This window comes from Microcaecilia unicolor, chromosome 11 (genome assembly GCF_901765095.1).
Source record: "Microcaecilia unicolor chromosome 11, aMicUni1.1, whole genome shotgun sequence".
NCBI lineage: Eukaryota > Metazoa > Chordata > Amphibia > Gymnophiona > Siphonopidae > Microcaecilia > Microcaecilia unicolor.
This window is the reverse complement of record NC_044041.1, coordinates 176,879,354-176,895,534: the sequence shown is the minus strand read 5'-3', so window position 1 is coordinate 176,895,534 and position 16,181 is coordinate 176,879,354. Positions and strand designations below refer to the sequence as shown.

The 16,181-nt window shown below is 41.5% G+C and overlaps 1 protein-coding gene across 1 annotated transcript in view; it reads right to left on the bottom strand.

Annotated features, from left to right (window-relative positions):
• The window catches only part of MEIS3 (Meis homeobox 3), a 132,992-nt gene extending 119,747 nt beyond the window's left edge, over window positions 1–13,245 (bottom strand). Inside the window, exon 1 of the mRNA XM_030219509.1 lies at window positions 12,413–13,245. Within this exon, the coding sequence (XP_030075369.1) occupies window positions 12,413–12,424 (12 nt within the window). The 5' untranslated portion in view covers window positions 12,425–13,245. The remainder of the gene's footprint in view (window positions 1–12,412) is intronic.
• Between the last annotated feature and the right edge of the window lie 2,936 nt (window positions 13,246–16,181).

The window sequence follows — 16,181 nt, the reverse complement described above, 5'->3', positions numbered from 1 at the left end:
CCTCCCACCCTAAAAAAATATTTTTCCAGCCTCTATGCCAGCCTCAAATATCATACCCAGCTCCATGACAGCAGGTTTCCTAGAGCAGTTTTAGTGGGTACTGCAGTGCACTTCAGGCAGGCGGACCCAGGCCCATACCCCCCCCCCACCTGTTAAACTTGTGGTGATAAATGTGAACCCTCCAAAACTCACCACAAACCCACTGTACCCACATCTAGGTGCCCCCCTTCATCCCTAAGGGCTATGATAGTGGTGTACAGTTGTGGGGAGTGGGTTTTGGGGGGGTTGAGCACACAAGGTAAGGGAGCTATGCATCTGGGAGCTTTTTCTGAAGTCCACTGCAGTGCCCCCTAGGGTGCCCAGTTGGTGTCCTAGCATGTCAGGGGAACCAGTGCACTACAAATGCTGGCTCCTCCCATGACCAAATGGCTTGGATTTGGTTGTTTCTGAGATGGGCATCCTCAGTTTCCATTATCGCCAAAAATTGGGGACGACCATCTCTAGGGACGACCATCTCTAAGGTCGACCGTATTATCGAAACAAAAGATGGCTGCCCATCTTGTTTCGATAATACGGGTTTCGCCACCCCTTTGCGGGGACGTCCTGCGAGGACGCCCTCAGGAAAACTTGTGCACCTCGTTCGATTATGCCCCTCCACACCTCCTATTACTTTAACCATAAGAGGGATAGAAGCAACTGGTCTATAATTAGAAACATCATTTCTGTTGGCCATTACATTCTTAGGTAGAGGGGTTAACATAACACTACCCTTTTCTATAGGAAAACAACCATGAAATAACATAAAAGACATCACGTCTTGTAAAACAATCAATGAACAAATCAGGAGCCCCTTTCATGATTCAGCTAAAACAGTCATCTAACATACACAGTGCAGAGGAACATCTTTGCAAGGAAGATTTTACTGTAGAAACCAAAGACAAGATAAAAGAGGGCCATATTCTATCAGTTTTTTTACATCCTTGTTTAATTGCTCTGAGACATTAATAAAGTCCTCAATATCCACCTTTGGCTTTGATAGACATCTCCTGCTACTAACAATTTTCTGTTCAAAATACTGCCTAGAACTTAGAAATCAATGCAGGAAGGATTTTTGTGCAGAAAATCACGGTGCCTGTTAGTGTGTTGTCATTAAAATACTATGGTAATGAATTAACATTAGCTCTTACTCCTTAATACACAGAAATGTGCACAGGCCCTGAAGGCTGAATGCAAGGTTTTTTTTAATGTAGGGAACTTAACTTCAGATGTCAGATGGTGTAACGTGGCCTGCGTTCCTACAGGTTGTTGTTTGCCACCATGATTTACTGTCAATCTTCTTCTCGTACTCTTACCTTTCTCAGATGAGGTAGGTGAACCAGAAATGCCCTCATCCCCACATTAATAAAACTGTAGTGGACTGAGCTGACCCCACCTCTCGACCCCCCTGACCCCTCTCGACCCTCAGAAGTGCCCACCAAGACCAGCCTTTACCTTCTCCCAGGGGGATGAGTATTTTGTGACCACCGCTAGCAATTGAGAAGAACGTAAAGTATTCCATTTTGGTTCAATACAAAGGCCCATTAAGTCTGGCATCTGTCTCCAGCCACCTTACAGATCCCCAAACACAGCTCCATTTCTTGCAGTTCCCTCCCAGGAATGAGAGATAGCCTTCTGAGATCTATTCGGCTAATAATTATTTATGGAATTCTCCTCTAGGAACTTGTCCAAACCTCTCTTAAACCCATCTGTTAGATGCCTTGACCACATCCTCTGGCAACAAATTCCACAGCTTGGTTGTTGAGTGAAAATATACTTTTTCCGATTTGTTTTAAATCTGCTGTTACTTTCATCGAGTTTCCCCTAGTCCTGGTACAGTCTGAAGGCAGAAATAACTGTTCCCTGTTTATCTGCGGCCAAGAAGAGTGAAGACAATGCAAAGCACACACATGCACACACATGCAACAAAACGTCAGAGCAGTTCTTTATTAAAACATAGAAGGACCCAACACGGGCCGTGTTTCGGCCAGATGGTCTGCCTCAGGAGTCCAAACAATCTGTACCCTTGGCATAATATGCAAACAATTCTGATTAAATAATTTATTTAGGGTACGTCCAACATTTTTCTCAGAGGTCCCTGCTACTTTTTACCATCAGAATTGTATACATATTACTCCATGGGTACAGATTGTTTGACTCCTGAGGCAGATCATCTGGCTGAAACATGGTCCATGCCGGGTCCTCCTACATTTTAATAAAGAACTGTTTTGACTTTTTGTTGTATGCCTTGTGTGTGTTTTGCGTTGTTTCCAATGTTCTTGGTCTTTGGAGTTTTTGGTGGAGTTTTGTATTCCTATTTTTTGTACTGTCGGCGCTATTTACCTGCTCCATCCCACTCTTATTTTGTATAACACCTTTGGTAAAAGCAGAATATAAGTAATAAACAAAACTATTAATAATAATAAACTAATTTTATAAACTTCTATCCCTTTTCAGCCATTTCTTCATTTATTCATTGACATTCAGCACTGATTGGTCCATTAAGTACATAAGTATTGCCATACTGGGAAAGACCAAAGGTCCATCAAGCCCAGCATCCTGTTTCCAACAGTGGCCAATCAAGGTCACAAATACCTAGCAAGATTCCAAAAAAGTACAAAACATTTTATACTGCTTAACCCAGAAATAGTGGATTTTCCCCAAGTCCATTTAATAATGGTCTATGGACTTTTCCTTTAGGAAGCCGTCCAAACCTTTTTAAAACTCCGCTAAGCTAACCGCCTTTACCACATTCTCTGGCAACGAATTCCAGAGTTTAATATTGAGTGAAGAAACATTTTCTCTGATTCATTTTAAATTTACTACATTGTAGCTTCATCGCAAGCCCTCTAGTCCTAGTATTTGGACCAATCTTCATCCGGTATTGAATACTGAATAGGTATTGGCTCTCTTACTGCCAAAATTAACACACAGTAACTGCAAAACTTCCACATTATATGGCACCAAACGTTAGACATTATTTCTGTGCTGAACATTTGACACAGAAAAGCATTCTAACAGACGTGAGCTGCTTAAATGGTGCAGAAATGGCGGATAGATCCACACAAAAACACATGCTAATTTATAGAATAGTGCCTGTTTCTATTTGGATCTGGAAAGGGGGCGTGGCTATGGGAGGGGCATGGGCGGGTTGGGGAGTTCCCTTAAAATGTGCGCAGTGTTCTAGAATAGTGTGGATCCATGCTCAGCTTGCATGCTGGGATTTATACCTGCTTTCAGAAGGTATAACTCCTCGTGCCCAAATTTAAGCGCAGATCCTGGCACTACAAGCTTTTCTATAAAGGGCGCCGATCCTGGAACACCTGTTATAGAATACCATTCAGCGCTGTATTTTTCTTTTTTCTTTTTTTTGGAGCTGTCCCCAGCAGTTTCCCGTTTTTGGTGAACACCTATTCAAGTGGCGTAAACTGCGTTATGTTATCTGCTGCAGTAACTACCTCCACGTTAACTGGTACGGTGCAGTTACTTCTCATTCGCCACACTGTTACACACTAGCTGCTAATGTGGGAAATGCTGTGTGTTAACTGCTAAAGTGTCGCATCAATTGTCAGCACAGCTCATCTGTTTGCACACTTTCTATAACGCTGCAATAATCTGCATGCTGCTACTTTACATAAGTACATAAGTAGTGCCACACTGGGAAAAGACCAAGGGTCCATTGAGCCCAGCATCCTGTCCACGACAGCGGCCAATCCAGGCCAAGGGCACCCGGCGAGCTTCCCAAACGTACAAATATTCTATACATGTTATTCCCGGAATTGTGGATTTTTCCCAAGTCCATTTAGTAGCGGTTTATGGACTTGTCTTTTAGGAAACCGTCTAACCCCTTTTTAAACTCTGCCAAGCTAACCGCCTTCACCACGTTCTCCGGCAATGAATTCCAGAGTTTAATTACGCGTTGGGTGAAGAAACATTTTCTCCGGTTTGTTTTAAATTTACTACACTGTAGTTTCATCGCATTGCCCCCTAGACCTAGTATTTTTGGAAAGCGTGAACAGACGCTTCACATCCACCTGTTCCACTCCACTCATTATTTTATATACCTCTTTCATGTCTCCCCTCAGCCGTCTCTTCTCCAAGCTGAAAAGCCCTAGCCTCCTTAGTCTTTCTTCATAGGGAAGTTGTCCCATCCCCACTATCATTTTAGTCGCCCTTTGCTGCACCTTCGTTTCACACGTACGTTAGAGAACGTCACTGAATCTCAGTGCACAATTGACAGAGCTTATTATTGTCCCACTGACCCACTGTTAAACTATGCAGTATTCCATAAAACGTTAAAGCCCTGGTTTTTGCCAAGCAAGGGAGAAGCTTTGAATTTGAGATGTTCCTCTGTTGCTTGTTAGAAGGGCTTCTGTGAGTTGGATAGGAAAGTAAGATGCAAGGAGTATTATTTTAAATTGTGATGTTACAGTTTTTTTTGTAAATGACCTTGGTCGCTTCTTTGAAATGGGTAAGTGGTATATAAGGATTTTATAAATGATGGAGAGGGAGAGCTGGGGTTATGTATCAAACAATAAACACATGAGTGACCTATGGTCCAGTGATCACCAGATAATGTGGTTTAATATAAGAGCAAAGGCAGAGAGAGGTCACAGAAAGGTCAAGGTCCTGGATTTCAAGGTACTAATTTTCTTAAGAGGGGGCGAACCTTACAGAGGCGCTTAGAGGGTGGTGGAGTACAACTGCAAGCTGAATAGTAGGGAACAATTTTAAAGTTACAAATAATCATTTTTAGGAAAGAACAGAAAAATAAGATGAAAACAGCTCAATAGTCTTTTGAAAATAGGTGATGATAAGGAGAAAATGATACAGGAAAGAATATCTGGAAAAGCCAAAGGGAGCAGGGAGGGAAGCCAGGACAGCAAAGATATGAAAGGAGGTAAACACGAATATGATACAAAAAACAAAAACAATGTGGTAACTATTTTTTTATAAGTTAGTGAAGGGAAGAAGGACAGAGACTGTAAGTCTGTGGTAAAAAGGAGGAATGTGTGGAGGGTGATAAGGAAAAAGCAGAAATACTGAACAAATTGTTTTGTTTGGTGTTCAAAGAAGCAGTCAGAGAAAGTCCTCTGATAACTGGCAGCAGTGCATTTCTTACAGCAGAGAATGTTTGGATGGAAGTAGATGAATTGAAATCCCAAAGGATGGGGGTAATCCTAAAATATCAAGGGAGCTCCGAGAGGTTTTGGCAGCAGCACTGAGAGTTCTGTTCAGTCACCTTTTGGAGACAGTAGCAGACTCAGAGGAATAGAGAACAACATTGTCCCTAGTCATAAAAATGGTGATAAAGAGGAGATTGCTATCTACGAGCCAGTTTAACCTCACCTAGATATAAATTAATGAAGTCTCTGATAGTTGTGCTACAATCTGGAATTAGAATGTGACGGTAACTTTAAAAGAGGGGGCCAAGTTTAAGAGAGACAAGTAGGCACCTATGTTACAAAAACGATTGTAAGTAGCAGAAATCACACCTACACTGCAGGTCCCCCTCTCCACCCCCACCCCCACCCCCGACGTTTACACCTGCTCATGAGCAGTTGAAATTGCCCACACCTAGCTTAAGTGTAAAATTAGTGCTTCACCCAAATTCTGCCCCTCTACATGCCACCTGGCAAAGTACATGCCATCAAGTTAACTCTGGTACTTTTACACATACCACGTCATTTTATTTATTTATTTATTTACTTTATTTGTTAGGATTTATTTACCGCCTTCTTGAAGGAATTCACTCAAGGCGGTGTACGGTAAGAATAGAGCAAACATGAGCAATAGGCAATTACAGCAGTAAAAATATTCAAATAACACTACAAAGTATGGCCTAGTATACTACTTATACATCGGAAGCTGGTCCGTTGGAGCTGTTTGATTCCTAGCTGAGATTGACGCAGACCATGTGACCCTGAGGCAGGTAACGAAACGCTGGCCATCGTTGGTCATGGTCGTGCTTAGCGTCAAATCAGAAAGAAAAAATAAACACTACCGGACTTCTATAAAGCTAAGTAGCTAAGTAGCTCCTAAATCTTGAATTTTTGCATAGTATATATGTCCTCATATCGTAAGAAAAATAATAAGAGAATGAAAATGAGTAGATATATGTAAAAAGCAGAAATAATCTTGTATATGAGGTGTTTGCCAGTGATGAAACAGCCCAGCCCCTGTAAGCTTTCTTGTTATGAAGCCGGGGGTTTTTGAGGCAATACCTCTAAGTTTAAACGATTAAAAGATCTATTTATTTTTTGGTCAGAAACAACGCTAGTTGTGCTCCTATATCTCTTTCATTTTTGTATTTGTTATTTAAACAGTAGAGGCAGGAGGAGATTGCCTTCTGAATTTACTAGTATACTACTTACAATGTCAACACAATACGTAATAGAACATTATAATTGATAGTGAAGGGTAAAGCAAAGATGGAACATATAGACAGGTAAGAAAGTAGGAAGAGTTAGAAAGTAAGGTGACTGATTTAAAGAAAGTTGCACATGAGGTCAGAGAGATGGTTAAATATTATCTCAGTTAGGGCAGGAGCGGGTATATGTATCCCCTTAGTGTGGATTGCATATTTTATGTTTTAATTTTTTAGAAGGTAATTTAATTATTGTGTTCACTGCCTGATATAAGCTGTTTTGGATAGAACTTTTTTCATTGAAAAGTGGTGCAAGAGCAGAGGAGTGGAGAAGTAACCTAAAGGTCAGAACAGCAGGGAAGCTTAGTTCACTGTGGCTCCTTTGTCTCAGGTACAAACTTAGGGGTATTAAGAATTGTAGTTAACATGGATTTTAGCGCATGTTAACTACAAATCTAATGCAGGTCGTGCACCAATGTAGTCACCAGCGTATGTTAACTGCAAAGTTTTAAGGCGGAAATTGTTAGCGACTCCTATGTAGGAGCTGTTTTTCCCATTAGTGTGCGTTAATGAGGACGCATTACCAGGATTATGTTTAAATGCCCATGCCATGCCCACATCATGCTTTCTCCCTGCAAAATTCTCTAACTCACATGCTAACAGGTATATTACAACAGAACACTTTAATGCACTCATGCAGTAACCCTGTTATTATTATTATTATTATTTATTGCATTTGTATCCCACATTATCCCACCTATTTGCAGGCTCAATGTGGCTTACATAGTTTTGTTATGACATTGTCATTCCAGAATATCAGATACAATTAGTAGTGTGCAGAGATTAAGTAGGGAAGAAAGAGGAAGTGATTAGGTGGGTGATAGACGAAGTGGATTTTCCTAACTGGTTGGGTTGGGAAAGTGGATCAGTGAAGCTGTTGGTTCTCGTTGTAGGCCCTGTTCAAGAAGTGTGCCTTCAGAGATTTGCGAAAGTTATTTGTTTCGACAATTGATTCACGCATTAAGGGGTTAACGTCCTTTAGTAAAACATACCCCTTAGATTGTAAGACCTGCAGGGACAGGAAAATACCTCAGATACCTGAATGTAACTTTCCTTGAGCTACAACTAAAAAAAAAAAAAAAGCGTGAGCGATATCCAAATAAATAAAAGTATAATTACATACCATAAACAGAAGGATGGTGCAGTTATGTTGTGTGCTGCAGATTAGGGGATCCAAAGCAGCATGGTCTTACCAGAAAAAGAACTGAAGAAACCTGCTCAATTTTCTTTAACTGCGTGATCAAACAATTAAATGAGGCGTGAGTGCTGGATATGGTACAGCTGGAATTCAGGCAGGCTTCTGCGACTATTTCATACAAGTGCCTAATCAATGAGCTGGCTGTAAAGTGGGTTAAAAATTAGATAGGCAACAGAAGGTGGTGATAAATGGAGTTCATTCTAAAGAGAAGGAGGTCAGCAGTGGAGTGCCTCAGGGATGAGTCCCAGGTCCTGTTTTCTTCAATATATATATATATATATATATATTTTTTTTTTTTTTTTAATTTAGGTAAAGTTTGTCTTTCTGTGCATGATACTAAGATCTGTAACAAGGAGGGCACTCCAGGTGAAGTGGAAAATGTGGAATGATCTAAACATTAAGTGGATAATAGTCAAGACTTTAACGACTAAAGTTCAATGCTGAGAGTTTAGAGCTGCGCATTTGAAGCAGAGAAATATGAAAGCACTGTGAACAATGAGGATGAGATACTGCCACGCACTTGATGTGAATATCAAGATAGAAACAGTGTGCCAAAGAAGGGGCAGGAACCATAGGGAACAGCATAATGAGTAGAAAACAAAAAATGATAATACCTCTGTATAGGTCATTCTTGGGATCTCATCTAGAGTTTCTAATTCTGAAGGACATTCAGATGTAGTTCTGAGAATGGACCCCGAAGTGGTGGACACAGTCTACACCAAAAACATCACATCAAATGAGACATATTTTAAGAGGAGAGAGAGGGAGAATATAACAGAGACATTCAGACACTTCTTAAGAGGTTTCAAGGGGTAACATCTGAAAATTATTCTCTACCAAAACAGCAGTGAATACATGGAAAGGCCTCCTGGTGGAGACAATGGTGGCCAAAGAGTGACAGATTTTGAGAAAGTCTGGAATAAGAACTAGGGATCTTTAGACTTGAGAATGTGAGGGTACACCTGAAATCAGGTGGGCTCTCTGATCTGAACTGGGCTGCTCTGAGAACTGAAGGCTTAAGTAAATCCTGCAGCCGAGATGACGATTTCTCATTTCTGATCACTTCGAGACTTCTGTGACTTTCCCCGTCTGTTTTAGAAACATGAAATATGTTTTTCAGAACTTGCCCTGTGAACCTGCCCTTCCCCCACCCTACAGTCTGCTTTTTCCTTGTATAGATACATTCATCAGCAACCTTTTTAATTTAATTTAATTTTTGACCAATTAGATAAATGAATTCCTTATACCTTTAATCAATAAAGGCTGCCCTCTTTAAATTAGTTCCACCTTAGTGCATTTTACAATCGGAGAGGTAATTTAAAAATCCCTTCTGCAACCCAAATTTGGCCTAGGTGTCCGTTGCTGGCACTAACTGAATCAATCCCTCAGAAATGACCTGTTTTAGACGCAGAGAACATATTCTACGTTTTACTGCACTACATGACAATAAACTAATCCGTAACAACATCTTTAAATATTTACAGCTCTACTGTCACATTTGAAGACTATCAAAACCCTTCATTGGATCACACTATCCCTTTAAATGTTTTTATTGAGTGTTTTATCTGTTGTGACCAGACCATAAGCTCAAAGGAGCAGGCACTGTCCATTATGTTTCTCTGTACTGAGCTGCGCACCTCTCTTATGTACTAACAAATTTTGATAATAATATTAATAATGTAGCAGGAAGGGGCAAACTAGATGGTTCTTGCAATCCCTATCTGTAATCATTTTCTCTGCTTCCACAACCATGGAAAGCGAGCTGGGCTTTATATTCATTTTTCACTGTGTTTTGTGAGTGTGTGTATTTACATATATATATATATATATATATATATATACACACAAACACAGTACAAGGAAAGAGAGCTGAGGTTATATCCATTTTTATATCCACACTAAGAGGAAAAGAGAGTCTACAATTATATCAACCAATATATGCAGTAACAGGGGGAGTGAACTGAGGTTATATCCACTGATACACACAAACACACACACACACTAACAAAAAAGAGAGTCTGGAGTTATATCAACCAATATACACACAGTGACAGTGAGAGAGAACTGGGGGAGTAAAAGAGAGACAGAGAACTAAGGTTTTATCCACCACTATCCACAAACTGACAATGAGAGGGGAAAAGAAAACCTAGGATTATAACCGATATACATACCCAGTGTCAAGGAGAGAGAGCCTAGAGTAATATTCACTTTTATGCAAACACTGCCAGGGAGAAAAAAAAAACCTGGGATTTTATCCTGCAATATATGCAGAGAGATAGGGGGAAGAGACCTGGGCCACAGGCAGTAATACCTACACAGTGAATGGGAGAGAAAGCTGGGGTTATCATCACCAATAGACACACACTAGCCGGGAGTGAAAGCCTGGAGTTACAGCCACCATGGGGAAGGAAAAAGCTGAGGCTATATCCAGCACTATAGATGGAGGGATATGAAAAGAAAAATGAATTCATCCTAACTGAGAAATCTGGGTATATCTCCAGAACTTGTGGAGTACAGTTTTTCTTTTCTAATAGACCGAAACCAGTCCATGCTTCTTGTGGGCTTTTGGAATAGCCACTCATTAGCTATTTTTACTTCTTAAGTTAGTTTCTTTCTCTTCTGTTGTATTATGAATGATCTGAGGACTCTTTATTTTGCAGAACTCAGGGTAAAACAGAATTGTTAAAGTTATGCTTTTTCTCCTGAAAGCGCAGTTTTTCCTCAACTACATGATTTTGAAATTTAAGTTAAAAAGAAATAATAGCCCACCAAGAATTTCTTTGGAATTACTTTAAAAGTATAATATATCTGATTTAAAAATTCCACTCTGAAAAATTGAGGCTGAGAAGGGGACAGCAACAGAATTTACTGTGTCAAAAAAACAGAGCTGAGAGTATGTTTCAGTATCTAGCTTCTAATTATCATTATTATTATTCATAACTTTTAAATCATCTCAATACTGATTGTTCTTTCAAAAGAAAGAGTTTGGTTTGCCTTAAAATAGGAAAGCACACTTCTGTAAATGAGCCCTGGGACCTGTATAATTGATTCAACTTTTACTTTTTTCCCCCCCACTTAAAAATACCAACTTTATAGCTGTTGACACAGGAGGGTGATTCATGTTTAAGCAACCTCCGACCGGCTCAGTTCACATTTTTCAAATTCAGATCAAGCTGCATTAAGTTAAAAAACAAAAAACAAACCCTAAATTATAATCTAGCAATTTTCTTCCCCATTAATTTGTTAGGGATATCCTACCCAATGTGCTTCGCTTTTTTTAATGTTTGAAATCAAGTGGGGAGTTTTTTTTTGTTGTCGCTTCAGTTACAGGGAAGCTTTCTTTTAAGACACTTTAAACATCTTTTTAGAATCCGCCCCGGGCGATTAAAGGCGCCCATTGCACTGCTAAAGTTTATCTGTGATTTATGTGTTACTTTTTCCCCGAAAGTTTTTTTTTTTTTCGAGGATACTGTGTTTATTTTCCTCATGCAATGTTAAATTGTTGTGATACATATTCAATTTATTTAAAGACGATCATTAATTATTTTTACTTTACTTTTTATAAGGTTCGTAAGGCCTACTGGGACGCCTATCTTGTTGTAAAGCCTTATTCCTTTATCATTATAATTCTTTGCTTACACTTTTAAATACGCACTCATTTGCTATCGTTTTCTTTTAAAGAAAAGGGAATAAAATGCTTTGGAAAAGATATATTCCCGGAAGCAGCGAGTTAATCCATACTCTTATTTAAGCCTAGCCTAGTTTCTTTTAATCCTGGAGTATTACTCTGCCGTCCCCTTTTTAAAATCTGTGGAAGATACATCCAGAGAAATCCCTCCGTGAATACGTTATCTGGTCCTGGGAAGCTGACTCGCCAGAAACGACTTAAAACATGCCCAGAGCAGGCATATAAAGTTTGGTGAATTCAGCCGCATTAAAAACCCCAAGGGCTTAAGCCATGCTGCCTGCAAGGCGGATCCTTCGTAAACTTGAGGGCTCCTACGTGAAAATTAATAAAGTAAAAATAAAACTTCAAGCCTCGGTCATTTTTGCTAAAAAAAAATAATAATAATAATAATTAGATATTGAGAACAAAAGAAGCATTAGAATTTCCAGGAGCAGAAGGAAGAAGCATAACCACCCAGAGGTTTAAAATCAAGATACATAAGCCTAACTCCTCAAGTCTTGTAAACTCTGGGAAAAGTCATGGAGATGGTGCCTATGTTAAAGTAATTCAGCTGCCCTGTTACTACTGCCATTGATGTGTAATGCTGGCTATATTCTGTAGACACAGAAAGGGCACGGGTTAACAAAAAAGAATGTTTTGGGATGGTAAACAAACAGGAAGCAAATGTCAGAACAATTTTTTTTTCACAGTTCCCATTAACCATTAGAGAAAAAAAAAACTTTAAAAAGTTGCTACAAATATGTGGCATTTGGAGAAAACAAAAGACAACCCCCCCACCCCCTCCCGATCTTTCAAGAAAGGCAAAGTTAAAAGGCCAGCAAAAGAATAAATACAACGTACAGCAAAATAAATAAAGCCTCCGATCTGCAACCATCAACGAACGCTCAATTAACCCTGGGAGAGTTTGCAAAATAGAAACCAAATGCGACGCCTCCCCCTCCCCCCCGGCCAGTTCCCTTGCTCATCCTCCCCGGCAGCGGGTAGCGCTGCCTCCTCTAGCCGCCAGCCAGGGCATGCAAGACGGATGCAGCAGCCAGGGGTGGGGGGACAATGCGAGACCTACCCTTTGTGCCATCAGAAGCCTGCTGCTTAAGATTCAATCCACTGTGGGCTTTTGTTTTTCCTTTGGACAGGGGGGGAGTAGAAGAAAACCCCCCAGCTTCGGCTCTTCTAGAGAAGAGACCAGAACATCAACTGTAAACAATTAAATTCAGTCTATTTTTGGGGGAGGTGGGGGAGTGGGGAGAGGTAGGAGGTGGATTTTTAGCTTGGAAAAAGCAGCAAACCCCTCAGCTGAGTGCTAGCAGCGAGCAGCTAACGCAGGAGCCAGAGGCATGAGGGGCGAAAAAGCTGCTGTTTCTTGGTGTGTGGATTCCGAATCCTTTTGGCTGCCTGGGCTGTCCATCAAACGTTTCAGATCTGTCAAAATCCAACTGACTGATGACCTTAAAACCTGGTGGTTGGGTGTGTGGGGAGGGAAGGAGGGGTTGGGGGCTGCTGGACCAGACCCCCAAACACCCTCTTGTCCTTCTTCTAAAGCCTGGACATCTCTCCCCCCCCCTCCCCTCTCTTCACTGCATTTTCTTCCCAGTCGTGGAGCTCCCCTAACACCGGTCTGCAAGGAAGAAAAAAAAAATATATATATCCTTTCTATAAGAAGGGCTTTAATTCACAGTTCCAGCCAAGGCATCGCTCAGCAAAAAAAATAAAAAAGCAGGACGATTGGGTGCCGGTGGAATTTTTCCCCCCAGTTTTTTTTTTTTGTTTGCTTTCTGGAGAAGGTCTTGCAAAGGCTTGAAGGAACAAGTGAAAGTCAGCAGTGGCTGATGGTGGTGGTGATTTCCGATGCAGCCAGTCTCTTTAGGATGCCTGGATCTTGCTGTCTATGAGTGTATGTATAAGAGATTCTCTCTCTCTCTCTCTCCCTCTCTCGGAGCTTCACAGCCCAAAGCTATGAGCACATCCGGAAGTACGAGGGCTCTTTTTAACTCTTTCTATGCCCGGCAGACTGGAGCTCTGAGAAAGAGTAGCTTCGGCCAACAATCAATGCTGGGGGTCGTCTCGCAGGGAAATGTTGAAGGGAAAAAAAAAAAAAACCACCCCAGTTCCCGGGCGCTGGGGCTGTCCTTCCTCCTCTCAGTGTGTGACAGAATCACCAGCACTTTTTTAGGAGAGATGGGGGGGGGGGGGGGGGGGGGCGTGTTACAGCAATACGTTTTCCAAGAAAACTTAATTTATGAACAATTAAAATTGATATTTTCTGTGAAAAATTTGAACCACGTCTCAATTATTTCGATTTCATTTTTAAAGCAGAATAGCTCAAACTACTATTTCTCTAATTGGTTCAACTTTTGTATTTTTGTGTATTATTTTTTCCCCCCATATTTTAATAACCATTAAGGTTAGAAATGCGTCAGGACGTTCTCCTGCCCTAGTTTCCACTCTGTTGGGATGCCCTCGATTCATTCCTGCTTCTTTTCTGTTTTAATTGTTATGATTATTGCTGTTGTTGTTTCGGTTGTTTCCTGGTGTTTTACATCTGCCAGTTCACCTTATTTCCATATAAAAGGGTCATTATAACAGACACTCACGCTCTGCAGAGCTCTTGGTTCTTAACCTGCATCTGCATTATTTCTCTCTTGCGTAATTAAACGAAAGATACTCATTGTGTCTTTCCCATTTTTAGTGCAGTCTTTAATTCTGAGAAACCTTTTACAGGCTCCCCTTCAGTTCCACAGTATCCCCGGGAGCAGGCATGGTAAGAACAAATGTCTCAAAGATCCTCAAAAGGGGGAAGGAGCCTATTAGTTCATGCAGTGTGATGTCATTTGTGTGCAGAGATTGCAACATAGATCAAGCCAGACTCCCTTCCATAGTTATCTGAACTCAGGCAAAACTTTCTAAATAATGTTCTGAATGATGTACACACAGGGCAATTCTATAATATAGGGGTTAGCATTTATGCAGTCCTTAAGCATGTACATGCTTGTAATAATGGTATATTTGTGTTTATGTGTGCACATACATAAGTACATAAGCAATGCCACACTGGGGAAAAGACCAAGGGTCCATCGAGCCCAGCATCCTGTCCACGACAGCAGCCAATCCAGGCCAAGGGCACCTGGCGAGCTTCCCAAACATACAAACATTCTATACATGTTATTCCTTGAATTGTGGATTTTTCCCAAGTCCATTTAGTAGTGGTTTATGGACTTGTCATTTAGGAAACCGTCTAACCCCTTTTTAAACTCTGCCAAGCTAACCGCCTTCACCACGTTCTCCGGCAACGAATTCCAGAGTTTAATTATGCGTTGGGTGAAGAAAACTTTTCTCCGATTTGTTTTAAATTTATTACTCCGTAGTTTCATCGCATGCCCCCTAGTCCTAGTATTTTTGGAATCCGTGAACAGACGCTTCACATCCACCTGTTCCACTCCACTCATTATTTTATATACCTCTATCATATCTCCCCTCAGCCGTCTCTTACACCCATAAGTGTGAAAATTCCGTCTAAGCGCTATTCTGTAAATACCCGCTTAACTTACAAAGAGACCATTTTACTAAGCTGCGGTAAAAGGAGCCCTGCGCTAGCTGCAGTGACTGTTTTTGCTGTGTGCCTGGGCCCCTTTTACTGCAGCCGGGTGAAAAGGCAAATAAAAGAAATAACCGTGTGGTAAGTTCACATTTGCCACATGGCTGTTTTGAGGGGGAGCAGTTACCACAGCTCATTGAGGTGCAGTAAGGGTTCCTGCACCAACCTGGCAGTGCATGTATCCGCTGGATTACCGACAGGTAACCCCTGCACTAGAAAACCAGACCTGATTTTCTGTAGTGCTGAAAATGGCACACACTGGGGGTGGCAATATCACTGGCAACCACAATTATTTTGTTACCTTTTGTTACACTTTCCCACTGGTGGCAGGCTCAATGCAGCTTACATAGGGCAATGGAGGGTTAAGTGACTTGCCCAGAGTCACAAGGAGCTGCCTGTGCCTGAAGTGGGAATCGAACTCAGTTCCTCAGTTCCCCAGGACCAAAGTCCACCATCCTAACCACTAGGCCACTCCTCCACTGTTGCTACTATTTGAGATTCCTACATGGAATGTTGCTAGCAACATTCCTTGTAGAAGTCGGCCTTGCAGATCACCAATGTGGCTGCGCAGGCTTCTGCTTCTGTGAGTCTGACGTCCTGCACATACGTGCAGGACGTCAGACTCACAGAAACAGAAGCCTGCGCAGCCTTCTACATGGAATGTTGCTAGTGGAATAGCAACATTCCATGTAGAATCTCCAATAGTAGCAACATTCCATGTAGAATCTCCAATAGTATCTATTTTATTTTTGTTACATTTGTACCCTGCACTTTCCCACTCATGGCAGGCTCAATGCGGCTTACATGGGGCAATGGAGGGTTAAGTGACTTGCCCAGAGTCACAAAGAGCTGCCTGTGCCTGAAGTGGGAATCAAACTCAGTTCCTCAGTTCCCCAGGACCAAAGTCCACCACCCTAACTACTAGGCCACTCCTCCACTCCTGTTCCATGCAGCAACCCTTTAGTAAAAAGGCCCCCATGGTGCATATTTTCAAGGGGGAATGCACATGGGAGGAGCATGGGTGGGGCTCAAACTCATGCAAGTAATTTACAGAATACGGTAAGTTACAGGGGTATCTACAGCACTAACGCTTACAGCAGTTCAGGGCCGCCGAGGGGGGGCAGGGGGGACAAAATTCCCTGGGTCTCCAAGGGAGGCCCAGTGCCGCAGTCTCACCTGCCCGCTCTCGGCTCCGTTGACAGCCCCTCTCCGTCCGCCACCAGGCCCCCTGCATTCAAAT